The sequence below is a fragment of the Giraffa tippelskirchi genome, chromosome X (genome assembly GCF_054371585.1).
Source record: "Giraffa tippelskirchi isolate mGirTip1 chromosome X, T2T-mGirTip1v1.2.pri, whole genome shotgun sequence".
Taxonomy (NCBI): domain Eukaryota; kingdom Metazoa; phylum Chordata; class Mammalia; order Artiodactyla; family Giraffidae; genus Giraffa; species Giraffa tippelskirchi.
In genome coordinates, this window is record NC_137289.1 from 115,144,196 (window position 1) to 115,171,414 (window position 27,219).

The 27,219-nt window shown below is 37.2% G+C and overlaps 1 protein-coding gene across 1 annotated transcript in view; it reads right to left on the bottom strand.

The window, feature by feature from the left end:
• CFAP47 (cilia and flagella associated protein 47) overlaps positions 1-27,219 on the bottom strand; it is a 493,129-nt gene that overhangs the window by 187,611 nt on the left and 278,299 nt on the right. Inside the window, exons 43-45 of the mRNA XM_081563532.1 lie at positions 22,074-22,185; positions 20,489-20,715; positions 15,924-16,098 (exon numbers count right to left, since the gene is read on the bottom strand). Coding sequence (XP_081419658.1) covers positions 15,924-16,098; positions 20,489-20,715; positions 22,074-22,185 — 514 coding nt within the window. The remainder of the gene's footprint in view (positions 1-15,923; positions 16,099-20,488; positions 20,716-22,073; positions 22,186-27,219) is intronic.

The window sequence follows — 27,219 nt, forward strand, 5'->3', positions numbered from 1 at the left end:
TAACCCTAACCATTCACCTTAGGATATTGGAAAAGGAAGAGCAACCTAAGCTTTAAAAAAGTAGAATGAAAAAGTAAAAATTAATGGATAACTTAATGAAATAGAGAAGATAAAACAGAATAAAATCACTGAAAACATATGCTAGTTCTTTGAAAAGATAAAATCAACAAACCTTTAGTTATATGGATCAAAGGAAAAAGAGAAAACATTCAAATTATTAGAATCAGAAATGAAAGTGGGGCATTACTTTTGCTTTATTAAAAAAAAAGGAATGTAAGAGAATGCTATAAACAACTGCATGCCAAAGATTAGATAACTTAAATGACATAAATTAGGAATTGATGGGAACTTCCTCTGTCTCATAAAGGGTACCTACCACTATCATGAGACTTTAAAGACTAGATTATTTCTCCCTAAGCTTAGATAAGACAAGGATGTCCCATCTTATCACTTACATTTAACACACTAGATGTATTACCAGACCAATTGGGCAAGGAAAGGAAATAAAAAGAATTCATTTTAGAAGGGGAGATATAAGACAATCTCTGTATGCATATGATGTTATCTTAACAACATATAGAAAAATCCTAAGGAATCCAGTAAAACATTAGAATAAAAAATCAGTTCAACAAGGTCACATGACATAATTTCAGTATTTAAACACCAATTGTATTTCCATACTTCTGCAATGAATAATCCAAAATGAAATTATGAAAACAATTAACAATTTCATCAAAAAGAATTAAATACTTAGGAATATGTTTAACAAAATAAGTACAAAACTTCCATTCTTAAAACTAAGGAATATCTAAAACTAAGGAATATCTACAGAAATGGAAACACTGCATGGCCATGGATAAGGAGACTTAATATTATTAAGATGACAATCCTTCCTAAATTGATCTACAGAGTCAATGCAATACCTATCATAATGGCAGCAGCTTGTTTCTAGAAACTGACAAGCTGATTCTAAAATCCATATGGAATTGTGAGGATCCCAGAAAAACCAAAATAATATGGTTTAAAAAAAACAATACAGCAGGACTCAAAGTTTTTGATTTCAAAACTTACTGCAAAGTAAATAATATTAAGAAAAGTGTTGTACTGGCATAAAGAAAGACATATAGATCTATGGGACAAAACAGAGAATTCAGGAATAAAACAATATATCTATGGCCAACTAGTTTTCAACAAAATGCTGTTCAAAACTGTTTCAACAAATGGATACAAGCCCACTGGATGGCCACACGCAAAATAATGAAGTTAGATCCTTCGGTTCAGTTCATTTCAGTCTCTCAGTCATGTCCAACTCTTTGCAACCCCATGGACTACAGCACACCAGGTTTCCCTGTCAATCACAACTCCTGGAGCTTGCTCAAATTCATGCCCATCGAATCAGTGATGCCATCCAATCATCTCATCCTCTGTCGTCCCATTCTCCTCCCGCCCTCAATCTTTCCCAGCATCAGGGTCTTTTCAAATGAGTCAGCTCTTTGCTTCAGCATCAGTCCTTCTCTTGAAAATTCAGGACTGATTTCCTTTAGGATGGACTGGTTGGATCTCCTTGCAGTGCAAGGGACTCTCAAGAGTCTTCTCTAACACCACAGTTCAAAAGCATCAATTCTTCAGTGCTCAGCTTTCTTTATAGTCCAACTCTCACATCCATACATGACTACTGGAAAAATCATAGCTTTGACTAGACAAGACCTTTGTTGGCAAAGATCCTTACCTCAAATAATATATAAATATTAACTCAAAGTGGATCAAAGAAATAAATCAAGAACTAAAGCTATAAAATTCTTAGTAGACAACAGAGGACTAAATCTTCTTGATCTTGAATTTGGCAATGGATTCTTAGATATGACTTCAAAAGCAAGAAAAATAAGAACAGTTAAACAAGATAAACTGGAATTCATCAAAATTAAAAACTTTATGTTTCAGAGAATACTATCAAGAGAATAAAAAGACAACAGGATAAAATATTTCAAAATTATATATCTGATAAGGTATTGTATTTCAAATACATGGATGGAACATTAGAAACTCAATAATAAAAAGGCAACTCCATTTAAGAGATTGGCGAAGAATCTGACTAGACATTTATGTAAATAAAATATATAAGTGGCTAATATGCACATGGAAAGATGATCAACATCAATAGACATCAGGGAAATGCAAAACAAAATCACATGAGATATCATCTTCACCCACTAGGATGGCAATAATAAAGAAGTCAGGTGATCATAACTATTGCTGTTGATATGGAGATATTTGAACCCTCATACACTGTTGGTGGAATGTAAAATGGCAAAAACACTTTGGAAAAGAGTCTGGCAGTTCCTCAGATGTTTAAACATAGAGTTACCATATGGCCGGGCAATTCTACTCCCAGGTATGAATGTGTGCATATGTGCGTATGTGTGAGTGTGGGTGTGTTTATGTATTATACCCAAGATAAATGAAAAAACTGGCACACAAAAACACGTACACTAATGTATATGGCAACATTATTCATGATAGCTAAAAGGTAGAAATAACCCAAATGTCTGTCAAATGATGAATGGATAAACAAATTAGGGTATAGTTATACAATGAAATGTTGTTTGGCCATTAAAAGGAATGAAGTTCTGATACCTATAAAACATGTACGAACTACAGAAACATTATACTAACTGAAAGAAGCCAGTCACAAAATACCTCATATGATACCTTTTACATGAAATTTCCAGAAAAACAAATCTATATATATTAATACATAAAGTAAATTAATGATTGCTTATGGTTGGAGGGAGGGATGAATGATAAGAGAGTGGTAACTAAAAGTTACTTTATTTCTTGCTGAGGGTGACATAAACTTTCTAAACTTGAATGTGGTAATGGTAACATATCAATGAATATACTAAAAACCACTGAATTATATACTTTAGGTTGGTAAGCTGCATCGTATTTGAATGATATCTCAGTAAAGCTGTTAGAAGAATAAGGTTTTGAGAATGAATATAAGTGAATATCCTTTTATTTTTCACCTCATATAAATTCAAATGACAAGTATTATATGATTATACTTAGAAGACTTCTTAGAAGCTAGACTATAACTGAAGCTATTATATTTGTAATTAAATATAATGCTGGCTGGATGAAGCAAAAGCTGGAATCAAGATTGCCTGGAGAAATATCAATAACCTCAGATATGCAGATGACACCACCCTTATGGCAGAAAGTGAAGAACTAAAGAGCCTCTGAATGAAAGTGAAAGAGGAGAGTGAAAACAGTTGGCTTAAAGTTCAACATTCAGAAAACTAAGATCATGGCATCTGGTCCCATTACTTCATGGAAAATAGATGGAGAAACAGTGGAAACGGTGACAGACTTTATTTTTGGGGGGCTCCAAAATCACTGCTGATGGTGATTGCAACCATGAAATTAAAAGACGCTTACTCCTTGGAAGAAAAGTTATGACCAATCTAGACAGCATATTAAAAAGCAGAGACATTACTTTGTCAAAAAAAGTCCATCTAGTCAATGCTATGGTTTTTCCAGTGGTCATGTATGGATGTGAGAGTTGGACTACAAAGAAAGCTGAGCACTGAAGAATTGATGCTTTTGAACTGTGGTGTTGGAGAAGACTCTTGAGAGTCCCTTGGACTGCAAGGAGATCCAACCAGTCCATCCTAAAGGAAATCAGTCGTGAACATTCATTGGAAGGACTGATGTTGAAACTGAAATTCTAATACTTAGGCCACCTGATGTGAAGAGCTGACTCATTTGAAAAGACCCTGATGCTGGGAAAGATTGAGGGCAGGAGGAGAAGGGGACAACAGAGGATGAGATGGTTGGATGGCGTCACTCACTCTATGGTCATGAGTTTGAGTAAACTCCAGGAGTTGGTGATGGACAGGGAAGCCTGGCGTGCTGCAGTCCATGGGGTCATAAAGAGTCGGACATGACTGAGTGACTGAACTGAACTAATATGTTTAAAGATCAATGACAGAGCTGTGTGTCTATTGCTTTTTCTGAGAGATTTTGATGTAGTATATGGATTACTAATCTCTTTCAAAAATATATTCTCATTCTTTTACAAACTGTGATTGCACTTGATGGTTTACAACTATGGTAATCCTATGTGAAATATGCATAGGATTTGAATTATATTTCTAAGTGAATTATATAAATTTTATTGCAAAAAGCTTTTGTAAATTTCAGAAAGTTTTTGAAAAAAACAAATATTCTATAATAATAATACAAGTTTAACTTAAAACAGTTTGATGAAAATTAATTAAAGCACGCATTTAATGTTAGGTGACCACTGACAACGTTGACAATACAGTAGATTGTTTCAATTAAGCTTAATCACTACAACTAACATTTTAAATGACACTGTTAAATGAAATTTTTTAAATTCTTTTTGAAGGATAATTGCTTTACGGAATTTTGTTGTTTTCTGTCAAACTTCAACATGAATCAGCCATAGGTATACATATACGCCCTCCCTTTTGTACCTCACTCCCATCTCCCGCCCCATCCCACACCTCTAGATTGATACAGAGCCCCTGTTTGAGTTTCCTGAGCCATATAGCAAATTCCCATTGGCTATCTATTTTACATATGGTAATATATGTTTCCATGTTACTTTTTCCATACATCTCACCCTCTCCTCCCCTCTCCCCATGTCCATAAGCCTATTCCCTTTGTCTGTTTCTCCACTGATGTCCTGTAAATAAATTCTTGAGTACCAGTTTTCTAGATTCCATATATATGCATTGGAATACGATATTTATCTTTCTCTTTCTGACTCACTTCACTCTGTATAATAGGTTCTGAGGTTCATCCACCTCATTAGTATTGACTCAAATGTGTTCCTCTTTATGGCTGAGTAATATGCCATTAAGTATATGTACCAAAGCTTCATCCATTCACTTGTCGATGGACATCTAGCTTGCTTCCATGTTCTAGCTATTGTAAATAGTGCTGCAATGAACAGTGAGATACATGAATCTCTTTCAGTTTTGGTTTCCTCAGGCTATATGTCTAGGAGTGGGATTGCTGGGTCATATGGTGTTTTTATTCCTAGTTTTTTAAGGAATCTCCATACCATCTTCCATAGTGGCTGTATCAATTTACATTCCCACCAGCAGTGCAAGAGCATTCCCTTTTCTCTACATACTCTCCAGTATTTATTGTTTGTGGACATTTTGATGATGACCATTCCGACTGGTATGAGGTGATATCTCATTGTAGTTTTGATTTGCATTTCTCTGATAATGAGCAATGTTGAGCATCTTTTCATGTGGTCGTTAGCCATCTGTATGTCTTCTTTGGGGAAATGTCTGTTTAGGTCTTTTTCCCACTTTTTGATTGGGTTGTTTGTTTTTCTGGCATTGAGTTGTATGAGCTGCTTGTATATTTTGGAAATTAATCCTTTGTCAGGTGTTTCATTTGCTGTTATTTTCTCCCATCCTGACGGTTGTCTTTTCACCTTGCTTATAGTTTCCTTTGCTGTGAAAAAGCTTTTAAGTTTAATCAGGTCTCACTTGTATACTTTTGTTTTTATTTCCATTACTGTAGGAGGTGGGTCTAGGAGGATCTGGCTTTAATTTATGTCATTGACTGTTCTGCCTATGTTTCCCTCTGAGTTTTATAGGTTCTGGTCTTATATTTAGGTCTTTAACCCATTGTGAGTTTATCTTTGTGTATGGTGTTAGGAAGTGTCCTAACTTCATTCTTTTACATGCAGCCATCCAGTTTTCCCAGCACCATTTACTGAAGAGGCTGTCTTTGCCCCATTGTACATTCTTGCCTTCTTTGTCAAAAATAAGTTACCCATAGGTGCATGGGTTTATTTCTGGGCTTTCTATCTTGTTCCATTGGTCTAGATTTCTGTTTTTGTGCCAGTACCATACTGTGTAGATGACTGCAGCTTTGCAGTATAATCTGAAGTCAGGAAGGTTGATTCCACCAGCTCCATTCTTCTTTCTCAAGACTGCTTTGGCTATTTGGGGTCTTTTGTGTTTCCATAAGAATTGTGAAATTTTTTGTTGTAGCTCTGTGAAAAACGCCATTGGTAATTTGATAGGGATTGCGCTGAATCTACAGATTGCGTTTGGTAGCATAGTCATTTTTACAATGTTGATTCTTCCTACCCAGGAACATGGACTATCTCTCCATCTGTTTATGTTGTCTTTGATTTCTTTCATTAGTGTCTTATAACTTTCTGAGTACAGTTCTTTTGTCTCCTTAGGTAAGTTTATTCCTAGATATTTAATTCATTTTGTTGCAATGGTGAATGGGATTGATTCCTTAATTTCTCTTTTTGATTTTTCATTGTTAGTATATAGAAATGTAAATGACTTCTGTGTATTAATTTTGTATCCTGCAACTTTGCTAAATTCACTGATTAGCTCTAGTAATTTCCTGATACTGTCTTTAGGGTTTTCTATGTACAGTATCATGTCATCTGCAAACAGTGAAAGCTTTACTTCTTCTTTTCCAATCTGGATTCCTTTTATTTCTTTTTCTTCTCTGATTGCTATAGCTAGGACTTCCAGAACTATGTTGAATAGCAGTGGTGAAAGTGGACACCTTTGTCTTGTTCCTGATCTTAAGGGGAATGCTTACAGTTTTTAACCACTGAGAATAATGTATGCTATAGGCTTATCATATATGGACTTTACTATGTTGAGGTAGGTTCCTTCTGTGCCCATTTTTTGAAGAGTTTTAATCATAAATGGGCGCTGAATATTGTCAAAGGCTTTTTCTGCATTCATTGTGATGATCATATGGTTTTGATGTTTCAATTTGTTAATATGATGTATCACATTGATTGATTTGTGTATATTGAAGAATCTTAGCATTCCTGGAATAAACTCAACTTGATCATGGTGTATTGGGTGAATTTAACTCAGATGACCATTATATCTACTACTGTGGGCAAGAATCCCTTAGAAGAAATGGAGTAGCCATCATGGTCAACAAAAGAGTCCGAAATGCAGTACTTGGATGCAATCTCAAAAACAACAGAATGATCTCTGTTCGCTTCCAAGGCAAACCATTCAATATCACGGTAATCCAAGTCTATGCCCCGACCAGTAACGCTGAAGAAGCTGAAGTTGAACGATTCTATGAAGACCTACAAGACCTTCTAGAACTAACACCCAAAAAAGATGTCCTTTTCATTATAGGGGACTGGAATGCAAAAGTAGGAAGTCAAGAAACACCTGGCGTAACAGGCAGGTTTGACCTTGGAGTACAGAATGAAGCAGGGCAAAGGCTAATAGAGTTTTGCCATGAGAACGCACTGGTAATAGCAAACACCCTATTCCAACAACACAAGAGAAGACTCTACACGTGGACATCACCAGATGGTCAACACCAAAATAAGATTGATTATATTCTTTGCAGCCAAAGATGGAGAAGCTCCATACAGTCAGCAAAAACAAGACCGGGAGCAGACTGTGGCTCAGATCATGAACTGCTTATTGCCAAATTCAGACTTAAATTGAAGAAAGTAGGGAAAACCACTAGACCATTCAGGTATGACCTAGATCAAATCCCTTATGAGTATACAGTGGAAGAGACAAATAGATTTAAGGGACTAGACCTGATAGACAGCATGCCTGATGAACTATGGACAGAGGTTCGTGACATTGTACAGGAGACAGGGATCAAGAAAATCCCCATGGAAAAGAAATGCAAAAAAAGCAAAATGGCTGTCTGAGGAGGCCTTACAGATAGCTGGGAAGAGAAGAGAAGCGAAAAGCAAAGGAGAAAAGGAAAGATATTCTCATCTGAATGCAGAGTTCCAAAGAATAGCAAGGAGAGATAAGAAAGCCTTCCTCAGCGATCAGTGCAAACAAATAGAGGAAAACAACAGATTGGGAAAGACTAGAGACCTCTTCAAGAAAATTAGAGATACCAAAGGAACATTTCATGCAAAGATAGGCTCGATAAAGGACAGAAATGGTATGGACCTAACAGAAGCTGAAGATATTAAGAAGAGGTGGCAAGAATACACAGAAAAACTGTACAAAAAAGATCTTCACGACCCAGATAATCACGATGGTGTGATCACTCACCTAGAGCCAGACATCCTGGAATGTGAAGTCAAGTGGGCCTTAGAAAGCATCACTACGAACAAAGCTAGTGGAGGTGATGGAATTCCAGTTGAGCTATTTCAAATTCTCAAAGGTGATGCTGTGAAAGTGCTGCACTCGATATGCCAGCAAATTTGGAAAACTCAGCAGTGGCCACAGGACTGGAAGAGGTCAGTCTTCGTTTCAATCCCAAAGAAAGGCAATGCCAAAGAATGCTCAAACTACCGCACAATTGCACTCATCTCACATGCTAGTAAAGTAATGCTCAAAATTCTCCAAGCCAGGCTTCAGCAATACGTGAACCGTGAATTTCCAGATGTTCAAGCTGGTTTTAGAAAAGGCAGAGGAACCAGAGATCAAATTGCCAATATCCGCTGGATCATCGAAAAAGCAAGTGAGTTCCAGAAAAACATCTATTTCCGCTTTATTGACTACGCCAAAGCCTTTGACTGTGTGGATCACAATAAACTGTGGAAAATTCTGAAAGAGATGGGAATACCAGACCATCTGACCTGTCTCTTGTGAAACCTGTATGCAGGTTAGGAAGCAACAGTTAGAACTGGACATGGAACAACAGACTGGTTCCAAATAGGAAAAGGAGTACGTCAAGGCTGTATATTGTCACCCTGCTTATTTAACTTATATGCAGAGTACATCATGAGAAACGCTGGGCTGGAAGAAACACAAGCTGGAATCAAGATTGCCGGGAGAAATATCAATAACCTCAGATATGCGGATGACACCACCCTTATGGCAGAAAGTGAAGAAGAAGTAAAGAGCCTCTTGATGAAGGTGAAGGAGGAGAGTGAAAAAGTTCGCTTAAAGCTCAACGTTAAGAAAACTAAGATCATGGCATCTGGTCCCATCACTCCATGGGAAATAGATGGGGAAACAGTGGAAACAGTGTCAGACTTTACTTTTTTGGGCTCCAGAATCACTGCTGATGGTGACTGCAGCCATGAAATTAAAAGACGTTTAATACTTGGAAGGAAGGTTAGGGCCAACCTAGATAGCATGTTTAAAAGCAGAGACATTACTTTGCCAACAAAAGTCCGTCTAGTCAAGACTATGGTTTTTCCAGTGGTCATGTATGGATGTGAGAGTTGGATGGTGAAGAAAGCTGAGAGCCGCAGAATTGATGCTTTTGAACTGTGGTGTTGGAGAAGACTCTTGAGAGTTTCTTGGACTGCAAGGAGATCCAATCAATCCATCCTGAAAGAGATCAATCCTGGGTGTTCATTGGAAAGTCTGATGTTGAAGTTGAAGCTCCAATACTTTGGCCACCTCATGCGAAGGGTTGACTCATTGGAAAAGACCCTAATGCTGGGTAGGATTGGGGGCGGGAGGAGAAGGGGACGACAGAGGATGAGATGGTTGGATGGCATCACCGACTCGATGAACATGGGTTTGGGTAGACTCCGGGAGTTGGTGATGGACAGAGAGGCCTGGCGTGCTGCAATTCATGGGGTCGCAGAGAGTCGGACACGACTGAGCGACTGAACTGAACTGAACTGATCATGGTGTATGAGCTTTTTGATGTGTTGCTGATTTCTGTTTGCTAAAATTTTGTTGAGGATTTTTGCATCTACGTTCATCAGTGATATTGGCCTGTAGTTTTCTTTTTGTGTGTTGTCTTTGCTTTTGGTGTCAGGATGATGGTGGCCTTGTAGAATGAGTTTGGAAGTGTTCCTTCCTGTTCAATTTTTTGAAAGAGTTTTAGAAGGATAGGCATTAGCTCTTCTCTAAATATTTTGATAGAATTCTCCCGTGAAGCCATCTGGTACTGGGCTTTTGTTTTTTGGGAGATTTTTGATCACAGCTTCAATTTCAGTGCTTGTAATTGGGTTGTTCATAATTGCTATTTCTTTCTGGTTCAGTCTTGGAAGATTGAACTTTTCTAAGAATCTGTCCATTTCTTCCAGGTTATCCATTTTATTGCCATATAGTTGTTCATAATAGTCTCTTATAATCCTTTATATTTCTGCATTGTCTGTTGTAACTTCTCCTTTTTCTTTTCTAAGTTTTTGATTTGATCCTTCTCTTTTTTCTTGATGAGTTTGGCTAAAGGCTTGTCAATTTTGTTTATCTTTTCAAAGAATCAGATTCGTTTTATTAATCATTACTATTATTTCTTTCATTTCTTTTTCATTTATTTCTGCTCAGATCTTTATGATTTCTTTCCTTCTCCTAATTTTGGAGTGTTCTTTTTCCAGTTTTAGGTGTAAAGTTAGGTTGTCTATTTGATGTTTTTCTTGTTGTTTGAGGTAGGATTGTATTGCTATAAACTTGCCTCTTAGAACTGCTTTTGCAGCATCCCATAGGTTTTGAGCTGTCATGTTTTCACTGTCATTTGTTTCTGGTAATTTTTTGATTTCCCTTTTGGTTTCTTCAGTAATCTGTTGGTTACTTAGAAATGTGTTGTTTAATCTCCATGTGTTTGTGCGTCTTACAGTTTTTTTCTTGTAATTGATATGTAGTCTCATAGCATTGTGGTCGGAGAAGATGCTTGATATGATTTCAATTTTCTTAAATTTACTGAGGTTTGATTTGTGACCCAAGATGTGGTCTATCCTGGAGAATGTTTCATGTGCACTTGAGAAGGTGTATTATGCATTTGGATGGAATGTCCTGAAGATATCAATGAGATCTATCTCATCTAATGTATCATTTAAGACTTGGGTTTCCTTATTAATTTTCTGTTTTGTTGGTCTGTCCATCCGTGTAAGTGGGATGTTATAGTCTCCTACTATTATTGTGTTCCTGTCAATTTCTCCGTTTATGCCTGTTAGTGTTTGTCTTATGTATTGAGGTGCTCCTATGTTGGGTGCATAGACATTTACAACTGTTATGTCTTCCTCTTGTAGTGATCCCTTGATCATTATGTAATGTCCTTCCTTATCTCTTGTAATCTTCTTTATTTTAAGGTCTATTTTGTCAGATATGACCAGGTACCTCTGGTCAGGTACTCCTGTCCAGTCTCAGCTGGTGTTCTGCATGCACTTCTGTCTGAAGGTGTATTCCTGATGTATCCGTGGAGAGAGATGTACTCTACATCCACCTACTCCTTCGCCATCTTGTTCTTCCCTGAAATTTATTTTTTATTCTATCTGAAATATATTTGTGGTTATCTGATATAATTCAGGGATATAGGTTTTATTTTTCAAAGTATATTTAATAAATTTTAAGAAGGATTTTAGGTCAATTTTTATTGCAACAATTTTACAGCTTTTCCTCATACTGAAGGATAATTCAGGCATTACAATAATGCACTTAATCTTTGTAAAAATGGGTAGAACTACATAGTATAGTGTTAGTTATTACCAGTAAATGTTTACTACATGTTTACAATCACTTTATATGATCACTGTCACGGAAGTATTTAGTGGATGCTTGTCAACTACTTGACTGCTAATGGGTAAATATTACAAAATTAGGAAAACTGGAATTAGATAGGGGAAGGAGAGAAGTAAAACAGTGTTCCTACAATATGCACTTCCAACATGTCTGCCATGTACCCCTTGGGAAAGAAGAAGAAATTGGGTCAATACAAAGTGCTAGAAACTGAAGTGATCACCTTTAGGAATGAGAGTTGTGTTCTGTTTAAGTCAACCAGTAAAACCAGTCAAGAGCACTTTGTTTGAGTGCCCTTGCACATAGTTTTTACGTGTGGCACAAAACATATAGGACCTTCATCATTGTGGAGGTGACTTAGATAAGTGCTCCTGGATCCACTGGTGTCTTCCTGCTTGTTGTCGTTGTTTAGTTGCTAAGTCACATCTGACTCTTTAGCGACCTCGTGGACTTAGCCCACCAGGCTCCTCCATCCATTGGATTTCCCAGGCAAGAATACTGGGGTGGGTTGTCATTTCATTCTCCAGGAGATCTTCCTAATCCAGCAATCAAATCTGCATCTCCTTCATTGGCAAGTAAATTCTTTACCACTGAGCCACCAGGGAAGCCCCTTCCTTATGTCTATTTATGATCCATTGTTATTCTTTGTGTTCATAAATTTCAACATCCACAGAACCACAAGTAGATGAGACTTTAAGTCAATATCTACAACCAGGGAAAATTTCAGTTTTTTTGCAGCCTGAGGTTTTCACAATTCGTGGGGCGAGGGGTTCTTCAAGAGAAATAATGCAAAATTACAAAGATGAAATTAGGTACAGGGTCTGGGAGGGTGAAAAAATAAAGACTCATAAAGTTTATGCTCTTTTAGTGTCAGAGTAAGTCTGACCATATAACATCACTAAATGCTTCAGTAATATTTTATGGTCAGATTTAATAATTTGTATGCTTAGAGGTGAAGTGCTTTAAGGGTGATGAGCTTAGAATATTATATTATTAATAGCCAATATTTATTAAGTATATCATAAAACATACAAATTCTTAACATATGTTATTTCATTAAATTTGAACCAAAGAGAGAAGAGAGACATGTGATTATTATCTCCATTTGTGAAGTGATGATGAACACCTGCATGTTAAGTGGGAGTACTGCTGCTGCTGCTGCTAAGTCGCTTCAGTCATGTCCAACTCTGTGCGACCCCATAGACAGCAGCCCACCAGGCTCTGCCGTCCCTGGGATTATTGAGGCAAGAACACTGGAGTGGGTTGCCATTTCCTCTCCAATGCATGAAAGTGAAAAGTGAAAGTGAAGTAGCTCAGTCGTGTCCAACTCTTACGCGACCCCATGGACTGTAGCCTACCAGGCCCCTCCGTCCATGGGATTTTCCAGGCAAGAGTACTGGAGGGGGGTGCCATTGCCTTCTCCATAAGTGGGAGTAAAGAAAAGGAAATAACAGAAACTTTAGGACTACAAGATGAGTTTAATATATGGGCTCAGAAGAAACAAGCTTCAAGTAGTGTGCCCAGATTTCTAATATAAGAAACACATTAAGTTCCACCATCTGACACAAAAAAGATTATATAATGATGAACAAATAAACGGAGAAAAATAATGCACTCATTTTGAATATGGGGGATATACCTCTAGTTTTATCTATCTATCTACTTGGATATATATTTGCATATATATCTAGGTATGCATATCTAGTCTGCCTCTGAATATATAAGTTGAACAATACTATAAAGCAATTATCCTTCAATTAAAAATAAATTAAAAATGGAAAAAAGTATATAAGTTGAAAACAGAAGGAAAAGGGTAGGAATAGATAAATATTGGTGATGTTAATTATAACCATGGGTGTATACAAAATCCCCTAGGGGAGGGGTAAAAAGTATTAATAGCGCCATCAGGGCAAGAAGAGTCTTGAAGAGTCCCATATTGATGAGGTAAACAGAAGAATCTACAGAGACTAAGAAGAAATCTTGTCAAAGGGATGGAGAAGAAATGTAAGAAACAAGGATAAAACCTTGATCTCAAGTGTCTGGAATTCTAAGAACAGATGCTTAATCATCCAGGTTAAATGCTATAGACATCCTATAAGATGTAGACTGAGAAAGGTCCATTGAAAGCAACCAGCTGTTTTGCTCCAGTGGTAGCACAAGCCAGATTTGAGAAGCTGAGAATGTCACACACAAAAATAAATTGCAAACACATATGCCTCTACTGGGAAGTATGTTTACCAAGGGAAAGGCATGCATTTCTTTAGGTTTTGAAATTTGAGAACACTTGAAAGCCAAAAGTGAACAACTACTACTCCCAGAGAAGACAGAGCTATGATAAATGATGGAGAAGAAAGAGCCCAAGAACAGGTTCTGTGACAATAGATACCTGTAGCAAGGTTGATAGAGTAGATTCCTATTATTCAGAGGCTGGGGTGAAAGCAATAAGAGGGTTAAGGAAGAGTAAGTAGCTCCTTCCTATTCCTCCATGAGAGAGGCGATACAGTCATTTGTCCAGTGGAGGCTGTAGATGAGGAAAAGACTGGAGTGAAGAGGGTGTTTACAAAGACTAATAACAGTGTGTAAAGATTGCTGTGAGAAATGCAAGAGTATAGAGATTAGCAAATAAAAGAATTAATGCCTAAAAAGGGTCTGAGACATAAATATATATCAGTAGGATTAAATGAGAAAAGGTACACAAACCAACCCTCACAGTGCTTTATATATTGTCAGTGCTCACTAAACATTTAGATCTATCCCAGTCCACTATCACAAAGGAGTCATAGGATCTCTGAGGTCTGTGAAATGGGACATGTGATGTTTCTTTTCAAGGGGAAATTACTGTCATATATGCGTATCTATTACATCTACAGAGATTGATGCACCTACTGTATGCACATGCACTTTCCTTACAGCTTCATTTCCTTCTGATGAAAGTATTACTATGTTAAATGGTAGAGTGGAAAAACATAATTCTTCTCTAAATGATGGGGCTGAAATAATATGGATTTAAGTAGATTATTTTTAATAATTTTGGTGATAGCTATGTAATCAGAACTGTGGAATTTTCATTACAAATTTCAAAAAGGTAAAGACTGGTAGGCAGTATTAATATGAGAGGGCAGAAGACAGACATTTTTAATACATCAAAAGTAAAACTTCAAGAGATTACTCTCACCCCTTTCCTGAAATTAGCAGGAACACTAGGCTATTCCACTCTTCACATAAACACTTCTCATTACTTTCTTTCTCTAATCCATCCATAAAAAAACTTTGTTTTTGAATTTATTTATTCCTAAGAATTCTCTGGTTTGTTCTCTTCAAATATATATATATATATATATATATGTATAATTTATTCTCTTTGCTGTATTGCTGTAACACAACATTGTAAATCAAAAATACATCAATTAAAAATTAAAAAAAAATTGAATACTTTAAATTATTCTGTCACTTTGTTTACATCTTATCACTTGCATTTAATAATATAAATGTTAGCATTTTGTTAAATTGCACTTAGTCCTGTGTGAGTGCTAAGTCACTTCATTCGTGTCTGACTCTTTGCAACCCTATGGACTATAGCCCGCCAGGCTCCTCTGTTCATGAAATTCTCCAGGCAAGAATACTGGAGTGGGTTTCTATGTCCTCCCTCCCAGGGGATCTTCCTGACCCAAGTCTCTTAAGTCTACTGCATTGGCAGGCAAATTCTTTACCACTAGTGACACCTGGGAAGCATAGCCTGGCAATGCTATGGCAAGTACACCCCTGGCATAGCCTGGCAAGTACACCCCAGGCATAGTCCTGCTTGATCACAAATACACAGAACAAAGGAGACAAAAAGTAGGTGCTCAACTGAAAAAGAGCCTTATCCAGATGAATGGAGATGAACCTATTAAGATCAATGGCACCCCACTCCAGTACTCTTGCCTGGAAAATCCCATGGGCAGAGGAGCCTGGTGGGCTGCCATCTATGGGGTTGCACAGAGTCCGGACACGACTGAAGCAACTTAGCAGCAGCAGCACCCAGATGAAAGATAAATTACTCATAAATGGCACTTTTCTCCTCTGAAATGTTCTTGCTACCAATATCCTTTCTATCCTTTAGAGCCAATCTAAGCCTCAACTCCAGTGCAATTTCTGTACCCAAGTTCACTGTGACAGCAAGAAATTACCTTCCTCAAAAAGAACTTATGGTCTTAATCAGACAACCACTCTTTAACAAAGACAGGCTGGCAAATTTCAGTAAATTTCAGTACCAGTATTTGGCACCTGAATTCTGTACATAATTTAAATTACTGTGATGTAGTATATCGGTTATTTACAATGTAAAGTATCATTCAACAATTTGTATTTATGTAGCCGCACCTTCTCTTCAATTACATTATGAAAAACCTATTAAGATCATCCCTTCTTTGTATTTTCAAATTGCACAATACCCAAGCCAGTGCTAGATATTGCAGTCTACACATTAACATTACTGGTTACCTGTTTTTTCTGCAGATTTATTTCCTTGATATTGAGCCAATTTAACTTGAGTTTCTGGAATCTGAGGAATGCAGACTGTCTTGGGGATATCAAAATGTTCTGGAAGGCTCAGTTCTGCTTTGTATAAAATGAACTTTGGCTGCTTCAACTTTGAAATATTAAAGAGCATACACATCTGCAAATAAACAGAGAGTACAATTAGACTGTAATTCTCTTTCCCATTGCCTCCAAAAAGAAAAAAAACAGTGTTAGACTCCAAATATGGGGAAAAAAAAATCCCTCAAGAGATTGAATTTGTTCATTTCTTTAGACATACTATTGTTTAATTGGTAGGAGACAACAGTAACATGTTTCATAGACTCAAGAGAGTCACCCTTTATTGAGAGATACTCAATGTCCCCTGCTCTAATCTTTCCAGTGTTGAGGATTTCATTGTCACAGGAAGAGATCATTCCATTGGTGAACATTCCACTAGAGAAAGTACTTCCCTCCGTGAGTTGAACCTTGCGTTACTTAACATCTGCCTGTCAGCTCTAGTTCTTATTAGCAGTACAGTTAGTCCCCTCTCTTTTGCTAATGACAATTTGGAGAAAAAAAATAAATGCATATATAAAAGTAGGTCCTACCCCTCCACACACCTCCCAGTATTCCTTTCAAATGGGTTTGATATCTTTAGTCCATTCAAACATTACTTATACAATGTGGGTTAGAACATGCCCCCATGAATATGCTCTTCTAGATACAATTTCCTTCAATACTGTCCTTACTGAAATGGGACAACAAAAAAAAACTCAGCTCCCCGAGTATGAACCAAGCAATATTTATTTTTATCTGGTCCCTCTACTGCTAAACACGTAGTACAGTCTAATGGTTAGACCAACTCTTCTTGAAGCCAGACTGCCTGCGTTTATAACCTGATTCTAAGTAAGCTTGGCCAGGTTATTAATCAAAGCCATAAAGTCTTTATTTGCAAAACAGGGGCAATAATATTATATATTGCCTATCCCTGATATATTTAAAGTATAAACAAATGCCAGGTCCTTGGAACATATTTTAAGTAGTCAATAAATATTGCCTGTCGTTATCATTGCCATTGTTGTCCTTGCCATCATCATGATTGTGATCATGCTACAATTACTCAACAAAAATTGGCAGTTATCTCATTCACTGGGTTTGTTATCTATAAAGTTCACAAATACTTTTTTCTCACAAAGCCACATTTTCTACCTACTTTATTTTGACAATTAAAATCATGTATATGCAGAAAGGTAAATTAATTCATTTATATTTTTATCGGTTTGATTTGGTTCATTTTTCTAGTCCTTATGAACACATTTTCTATTCATACCAGTAACTAGTTCTTTACCCCAAAGTGTACCATCTGCCTTCTATATCTGCAAGTCATTCAATATAATATGTACAGATACAGACTCTCTTCTTGATCCGACTCTAGTTAGGCTCCTCCAAGCCCTCTTCTCAATTAGGCCTCAACTTCTGCCTATAGAAAATGCAGATTCTGAGCACAAATTATTTTGTCCACCCCTCTCCCTCATACACACACACAAAGAGACTAGAACAATTGCTAACAACGTTTCTAACAGCTCAAGTCACATCCCAAGGATGACTCCAGTCCCCCTTAAAGTGCCTATCTGGGAAAGTTCAGTGCTGCCATGCTGCCAGGATAATTTACTGTTTGTTCCAGCCAAAATCTGATATAGGCACATAAGCTCCTGAACCCCCCAAACCCCCCAGACAATTACTTTAAAAATCTGGCAATTATAAATCCCTTCTTTTGAGATGTAAATCTACCACCCAGAACTGTCTTTTCCAGGACCTCAGAACCCTCTCTTTGAAATACAAAAATGCACCCAGCCAGGTGGGTACTTAGTTCTAACTTGAATCACTACCTATCTCTGGACATAAAGATTCCAGAAGTTTGTTTCTCTTTATAAGCATCAATTAACAAGTCCAGATCACTGTGACCAACTCCCTCCTGCTTCTTGTAAACTTCTGTATATCCCTGACACTTCTCAGGCCCTAGCACACTCTCTCTCCTGAGTTCAGTTTATGCTGGGTCCTTCTCCCTGATGCAACAGTTACTGAATAAAGTCTATCCTTGCTTTACCTAGTATTTGCCTTTGTTTCTCTTTATAGTATCGACAGGTACTTAACTTTGTGATTTGAAGATTTGAAGTGCACTTACATTTGACAAATACAAAAACCTTTTCTTTACCCTACCGAATCCTCACCAAGGGGATCTTTTAGATGTCCTTTTTAAAAATGCTAAATTTCAATTAATTTCTTTGCCTTTTATCCCAGAGTACAAAGTATGAGTTTTAAAATGTAAAATTGAGGAAGGTAATAGAAAACATTAGGTAACTCCCTTGCAAGCTCTGAATCTTTCTAGTACCACTGAGTATATCATTAGAGTTGGTTTATTAATGGCCAGGAGAATATGAATCCAATATGAGTTCTACGTGTAAAGTGCCAAATATTCAAGTTCCTGACAAAAGATCCTGTCTCCTGCAGTATATAAAGTAGATACATCATAATGCTATTACCTTATAAATATTTCTACAATTCAAATTGCACAGGGCTGTATAATAAAAAAAATTAGACATGTCATTTTCTTTGGCAGAAAAGTAATTACCTTTATTCAATTAGATTTAGTTCTAAACAGATTTATTTCAAGGATAATTTTAGATTTTATTTGTTATATAGTTATTTTATGTTATAACAGAATTCTAGACTTTCATTTATTCCATTATACATTTTCATGGCAGTAAACTAAGAAATGAACATATGATCTGGAGGCTATACAGGGCAAAAAACAAGCCATGGACTGGGAGGTAAAAACCTGGGCCCATTTCTGATTTGTCACAAATCAGTGATGTCACCTTGGGCTATCTTACTATTTTGAAGTCTTGGTTTACAGGTCTGTAAAAGTAAGAGGTTTACTATGTACTATATGTCTCTGAGTGTTCAGCTTTATTTATTTCCTAGCTTTAAAATTTGTCTCTGTCCTGATCTAGGCTGTAATCTCTGTCCTGTCAGTGAGGGCAATTTAGATCTTTTAATGCCTCAGTCATTTCCCGTTTTTTGTATTACACGTATAATCCTATCTTCTCTCCATTTCTCCATGGATTCGATGAAATAATTTGAAAAGTGCACATAAAAGCATTTGGGAAAAAATCTGTCAAATACTACATAAGGAGAGGGTACGGAGAGGGTACTTTTAAAATCAATCTTGTTTATCGTTCTACTGCAAAAAGCATTAGCATTATCATATTTCAAGAGTACAGTGATAATTACGCTTGAAAAGAAAACTATGACTACCTGTATAATGGCAGAGAAAGATGCGTCTATATGTTCTGATTTGATGTAGCTGATTTTCTTAAACTTGCACATTCAACCCTTCTCTAGTTATTTTCTGCATTTAGACAGTTTTTGCTAAGAGAAAAGTGAAGGGAGTTTAGGGTTTGGAGAGTGGCTGGTGGAAGTAAGGGATTCTATTAAAAATGCAAGTGGGTAAAGCAGAACCTCAGGGTAGCATTCCAGCAGACCAGAAGAGGGACATAGTGTCTCAGGTCCAGGGAAAAGCTACAAAGGACAGACGTGCACAGGCCACAGGGAGCAGGCCTTCCTTGGGTACATGAAGAACAGCAGGGAGGCCTGTGCACGGGGAGGGATGGGAGTGAATGGGCTCCAGTGCAGACGGTGAGGTCAGGGAAGAGGATGGTTCAGTGGAGATGCTGGGACTGACCAGGATGACCAGGAGGATCATGAAAACTACTGTAAGGATGGTGGTTTTCATTCTGACAAGAGTTGGAAAAGCCAGGGGAGAAAAGGAGCAAAGTGCAAAGGTTTACATTTCAGAAGACTTGCTTCTGTGGCTCTGTGGAGATTTGACTGTACCTTATTTTAATTATAAGATAGAGGTCAAGAATCTACAGTAATAGTAACAACAACAACAAAGCCATACATCTAGAAAGCAGCATCTATGCTAAGCATTTTACATAATTATCTGTTTTTATTAATGACCATTATTTCTTATGACAAATATAAAAAAAATCAAAGCTAGAATTTTGTTTCCCAGAATCAAAACTGGGAATTTTAAGTTAGCAGCTCACAGTCATACAGCTGGACAGTGCTAGAGTCTGGAGTCTGACCCCAGAGTTGATCCTCTCTGGATGAACAACAGAACGACCTAGGCAACTTTTAGAACATGTTCCCACTTACCCCCTTCTCTAGAACAATTAAATGTTCTAGAATGGGGTCTGGGCACTGGCATTAATTCTCCAGGGCCCCCTAATGTATAGCCATAACTGAGAATTACTGTGAAATAACCACCACAGTGTAATGCCTAAAATTACCTTGTACAACAGTTTATTTCAGATTTATTACTTAATGAGGTAAAAAAGAAGAAAGCTACAGAGCTGTCTTTGTGGGGAAAATCAGCTTTCATCATTTTTATATGTAAAAACACTGTTATGATTGAGTGTAACATCTCTGTACATTTTTAAAGATAGACTAATTTCAGCACATCCTCTTTCTTCCATTCCTACCTCGATCTTGGTCAGTCCCAGGAGGGCAATGGCCACTCGGATGCTACTGCTCTCCAGAGTGCCTGTAAGCAACCTTCTCTCATACTCTATCTTCGACATCTGTTGCTGTGCTGCAAAAGTCAAGGCCTTTTCCTTGGCTTCATTAGTCAGTGGCAGTTTAAGGTCCACATCCAAGATTTGGTGGCACTTACATTTCAAATACAGAACTGGATCATCCTTAGCAAGCACTAGGGGAAGCAAAAACAATCATGACTGCAATGATCATGTATGCCCTTGATATTGTTATCCAGGGTGGACTTGGGAGGTCTGAAATATAACACTGTAGTTGTGGCCTTTATTTACCAGAGTAAAAATAAACAAGTAACACATTTCTGGACTGCAAGGAGATCAAACAAGTCAACACTAAAGGAAATCAGTCCTGAATATTCATTGGAAGGACTGATGCTGAAGCTCCAGTACTTTGGCCACTTGATGTGAAGAGCTGACACATTAGAAAAGACCCTGATGCTGGGAAAGGTTGAAGGCAAGAGGAGAAGGGGATGACAGAGGATGAGACGGTTGGATGGCATCACTGACTCAATGGACATGAGTTTGAGCAAGCTCCAGGAGATGGTGAAGGACAGGGAAGCCTGGCGTGCTGCAGTCCATGGGGTCACAAAGAGTCGGATATGACTGAGTGACTAAACAACAACAGCAACACATTTCTAGTAGTTTGAATTCAGTAATTTAAGAGTAAGTTTTCAGGAATTAAAGATAATTTTCTCTCCAAAGAGTTCTAGTCATTGGCCATTGTTCTTCTATCAGTGATTAGAAGTAAGAGGAGCAGAAAAAAAAATGTAAAGAAAGACATCTCTCAAGGACTGGCAAGAACTGCAATTTTCTTTCAATAACAACTTTACACTTTAAACTAGAACACTGCGTGAAAGTACAGGTTATATCATTAATATCATATAGGGCTTCCCAGGTGGCTCAGTGGTAAAGAACCCACCTGCCAATGCAGGAGACACAGGTTTGATCCCTGGAGGGCTCTAACTCTTTGCGATCCCATAGACTGCAGCCCGCCAGGATCCTCTGTCCATGGGATTTCCCATGCAAGAATACTGGAGTGAGTTGCCATGTCCTACTCCAGGGAATCTTCCTGACCCAGGGATCGAACCCTCATCCTTTGCATCTCCTGCATTGGCAGGTAGATTCTTTACCACTATAATCCATGAGGTCTCTAGAGTCAGAAACGACTTAGCAACTAAAACAACAACAAACAAATTATATATATAGAATTTGGCACTGTAGCTATTTCCAAAATACTTGGAAAATGGAAAACTTTTTTGAGTAAATATTTTGAATGCCAAAGTTCAATATTTATCTGAAGACTAAAATAAAGATTTTAAAAGAAGCACCGTTGACATTTTCTTAAGTGTTAAAATGGTGCTCTATTCCATGGATGCTGACATATTCAAGTTAAAAAGGAGCTTTGAAACTGTAATTATATATTGAAAAATGTGCTGTGAGAGTGCTCGGGTGACTCTATGAGGAACAATACCATCCTTCAACATTAGAAATGATATAAAATGCATGAATGCTCTACCTTCTCCTGGAGAACTGCTATACTCAAGCGGAGTTGAAGAATCCATTGGAATGAATCTGGAAGGCAAAGGGAAAATGCCTCTTCCTTCCAAAATATATATTAATTCTCCAATCTATAACACAACCACACGATAATATTAAATTTTAAAAGCTCATTAAAAAATTAGGATAAATCTTTAAAAACATGCATGGTGTATTACTAAGCAACATACACCCTAAACGGGTGGAGAAAGTAAGGATTAAATACAGCCCTGCCATAGTATGAGAGAAATTTTGCACGCAGCCAGAACACAGAGATGGATTAGGAAGGTCCCAAGGCAGCATTGACAGCAGTTGATCCTTACAGTTATACATATTCTTGGAAGACTGTTAGCTTAAAACAATTAAACAATTCAAGCAAATGAGAATGATAGTAAAGAATGTGGTGAGGATTACATGAGGTAACAACAATTTTTGTCATTTCACTTGTTATCTAAGATATTATACTTTTTGGTATATTTTTATTATGTGATCAATATACTTGCATATCATTTATGTATATGTTGTTTGCTCAAACACATCTTTAGAATAATCTCTAACCCTTTGCCTGGTACTTAGCAAGCATTTAAGAGATCCATTTAAATGGAGTGAAGGCAGGCTTGCCAAATTTCATTTGCATGTAAATAACCTGAAGATCTTAGTAAATGTGGAAGATCTAGTAATTTTTACTAAGCAGACATGTACTTTTCAAATATAAATCCAAGCTAACAATCTGAATTTTTTTTGTATGTGTGTTACTACATAGCTGAGTTATCAATACTAATGATATAAAATTTTGAGGTCTCACAAGCCACAGGGTACAGTCAAAGAATTTTTTTTCAGTAACTGGAGTGCAAACACATCAGTTCACCAAAGAAAACAAAATATTAATATTTTCCTTTTAACTTTTTTCTCATGTTTATTTTTATCTAAAAATCAGCTATTTTACCTAAAATGTAGTTAACAGAAGAAATTTTCACGTGTTGAGTTATGGGGAAATCATTCGGGCTTATATATGATTTGGCTCAAGCTTTATGCTAACTAGGATAGCCTGCCTTACGGCTTGTGAAACATGAATTTTATATCTGCTTTAATAATTAAAGAAAGAATAAAAATCAAAATGGAGTAATTGTGGTTCAGGCATTCAAAATGCAGGTGGGTGGCTATTGTGGATATAGTTTCAGACAGTCCTGCATCACTGAGAACTTGAATTTTCTGAACCTTTTCAAACTCAAGAATACCACTAGCCATTCTCAAAACAGCTGCAACCTTATGGCTTAAAGGTCTTCTCTTATAGAGTTTATAAGTGTCCAAACACTTGGGGCCGCAAACCAATCCTTGCTTAACAAGATCCTTACTTCTTGCCAGATTCAATACTAATTCTTGACAAACAACTTATGTACCTTTTTGATTTTTGCCTATATTCATTTCAGTTCAGTTGCTCAGTCGTGTCCGACTCTTTGCGACCCCATGAACTGCAGCACGCCAGGCCTCTCTGTCCATCACCAACTCCCGGAGTCTACCCAAACCCATGTCCATCAAGTTGGTTATGCCATCCAACCATCTCATCCTCTGTCATCCCCTTCTCCTCCCGCCCCCAATCCTACCCAGCATTAGGGTCTTTTCCAATGAGTCAACCCTTCGCATGAGGTGGCCAAAGTATTGGAGTTTCAGCTTCAACATCAGTCCTTCCAAAGAACACCCAGGATTGATCTCTTTTAGGATGGACTGGTTGGATCTCCTTGCAGTCCAAGGGACTCTCAAGAGTCTTCTCCAACACCACAGTTCAAAAGCATCAATTCCTCGGTGCTCAGCTTTCTTCACCATCCAGCTCTCACATCCATACATGACCACTGGAAAAACCACAGCCTTGACTAGACGTACTTTTGTTGGCAAAGTAATGTCTCTGCTTTTAAATATGCTATCTAGGTTGGCCATAACCTTCCTTCCAAGGAGTAAGTGTCTTTCAATTTCATGGCTGCAATCACCATCAGCAGTGATTTTGGAGGCCCCCAAAATAAAGTCTGCCACTGTTTCCACTGTTTCCCCATCTATTTCCCATGAAGTGATGGGACCAGATGCCATGATCTTAGTTTTCTGAATGTTGAGCTTTAAGCCAACTTTTTCACTCTCCTCTTTCACCTTTATCAAGATATTTTATAGTCTAGGGGAACACCATTCAAGTGCCTCTTGAATCTGTGTCCCAGGCTATAGTCCTCAGTTAGACTCAAGCAAAATTTTTTTCTATTCCTATTATAGACTGTTTATTGATGATTTGTGTCAACATAGTCTTCATAAGAAATTAGACTTGGTGATTATAGAGTTATAATGATTGTATGTTTTTTTTCAATGTGTACCTGAATGAAACCAGATCTATATAGCTTGTCTACTCCTGAAAATGAACACCAACTCACGAGATTTAATACAAAAGGAGTAAACTGCTATTTCCCAGAATACAGAATATTTTTTCTAAAATATAAATGATAAACATTTTCCTAGCCATTTATTAGCCACTTGAAATATCAATAACTATGACTCCATTCAATTTCACTTAACTCTATGTCTTAGACAATATATCATTTCTCAAAAAAATTATTTCATCTTACTTGTTCACTTTCAAAGTTCTTTTTTATTAAAAATAAACAATGTAATTGAAAATGATGCCTGTTACAGCAAATTATTCATAAAAATCATTTATAGTATCATTTAATTATTTCCCTCCACTTTTCTAGAAATAAAATCAGACCAGCAAATAATACAAATGCAATAGAGAAGTGTTTAAAGTAGAGAAGCCCTTTACATTCCAAGTCTAGAGGCAGTGACAAGGGAAATGAAATTATCTAACACACAATAGGCACTTGTCAATGTAAGCTATCTTAATAGTCACCTATTAAATTTCCTTTCTACTCTTAATTACATATTTTTCAGTCTGCATATTTACTTGAATTTGCATTTTCCAGAAAGATGCCAACACCCATTGTCAATTGTAAGAAACCCTCACAAAAAATATTTTGTTCTTCCTGTGTATCTAGTTAAATGCAGTTCTCAAACAATGCAGTTCATGCAATTTTACAAGAAGACCAGCTGTTAATGACCCAGAAGGAAAGAACACAACACTACATTGGCAGGAAAGTTTTAATTCCAGCTCTGCCACTAATTATCTGGGTAACCTTGGCCAAGTCATGGATACCCTCCAGATACAAATAACCTCAACCTTAAAAAAAATCAAAAAAGAAAAGAAAAAATACATTTCTAGACAGAAAATCAAATCCCTATGTTGTTTCATAGGTCTTAAATTCTACTCATGCTCTCATACTGGACCCAGATCTTACTAGGTTTTCTATTTTGTGTATTTGCATTGGCTGTACAATACTATATTATTTTGATAACTCAACAGGAAAGTGAGACTTAAGCTAAAATTTTAAAATGTTAAATTCCATACACTAGAGAGAGATCATCCATCATTGACTGTGACTATTTATTTGACTTTGTAATAATTATAACATGTGTTAGGAAGCATTTAACAGGAGGCTTCCTGTGTGCTGATCTGTCATGATTCCTTTTTTCCTTATTAATCCTTGAATATTCAAGGATTAAGAGGAGCTGGCATGCTGCTCCCAGGGACTGAGGAATGCATGCATTTCCTTTGTTAGCTTTTCCATATGGTGAAAAGTAACTATTTATGACCCTCTTCCTTTCTGATATGGAAAGTGATTATTTACAACCCTCTCTCTTTGAGCCTTATGCTTCCTTGGTAATTTGTAAGATTTTTGATCCTTATCTTTGCTGAAAAGGCTACCTTGTAAGATAGTATATATACCAACACTATGCTGAATAAAACACCCTTGTTCCATCAGAGCTCCGGTCCCCGTGTCTTTCTTCATCTCTTCCCCCTACCCCCTTCAGGCTAATTCTCTGGAGCAAAGAGGCCCTCCGTGCTTACTAACTTGCCCAGGAGTTTCAAGACCTCCAGGAGAGGGTGCCCTGAGCCTACATAAACAGTGCAAACTCTTTGTCCTAGAGTTTTATTGGTCTTCTGCGTAAACCAGAGACTATCAGCCTCTTTCTTTGTTTCTTTTACTTTTTTATCGTCGACTCTGTACCACCAGGTTCTGGTCCATTAAAGGACCCCAACAAACATGAAACTGACCAGTAAGAATACTTGTCATTTTTTTAAAGTACTATTTTTCATAGAATGACTGAGCTAAGAGATTCAGTGAAGGTGAGAAGAAGGCATATAAAAAAGATTAAATGCTTGCACTAAAAAGTTCAACTTTTAAAACATAATTTTAACACAACATTAATTACATGCCTGAGAGATTATTCCACAGACATTTTGAGAAGGCAACATATATTTAAATGGCATAAATATGAATTAATTGTTTAATAAAAACACATGATATATTGTAGGAAAACATCTCTCAAATAAACATTAGGCTGAGCCTAGACTCCAGAAGCTACTGTGGCAATGAGCTTAACAATCTCTCTTTGCCTTTATCACCATATTTTTCAGAAGTTTCTATTCACAATTTTTTCCCACCAATTTGCTCTGCAAGTAAATGAAAATTTGCTTTCTCTGCAGGTGTGAACATCACTGAAACTGCCAGTAAGATTGATCTTAATATACAGTGCTCTCATCCCCTTCTTTTCCCCAGATTAAACATCATTGCCTCTTCTTTCACCACTGCTTCTCACATTCTTCTGTTTGACTGCTATTAATAGTAAGGAAAAGCAGAAGGCTGTAGAGGATGGATGTGTTTGGAGTAGTGTAATAGATTGCAAGTCTCCTAGCCAGTCTCTTGTTCTCTTAGTTTGCCTTTAACTCTTAGTCTACTTTCTGTTTTGGCTCCAGATATGCTTTCCAAAGTAAAATAAAATCAGATCATGCCTACGCTCAATACCTTTTATTGGACTCCTGCTTTCAATAATAAAAATAAATTGAGTTCAGTTCAGTTGCTCAGTCATGTCCCGACTCTTTGCGACCCCATGGACTGCAGCACGCCAGACTTCACTTCCCTGTCCACCATCAACTCCTGGAGCTTGCTCAAATTCATGTCCATCGAGTTGGTGCTGCCATCCAACCATCTCACCTTCTGTTGTCCACTTCTCTTCCTGCCTTCAATCTTTCC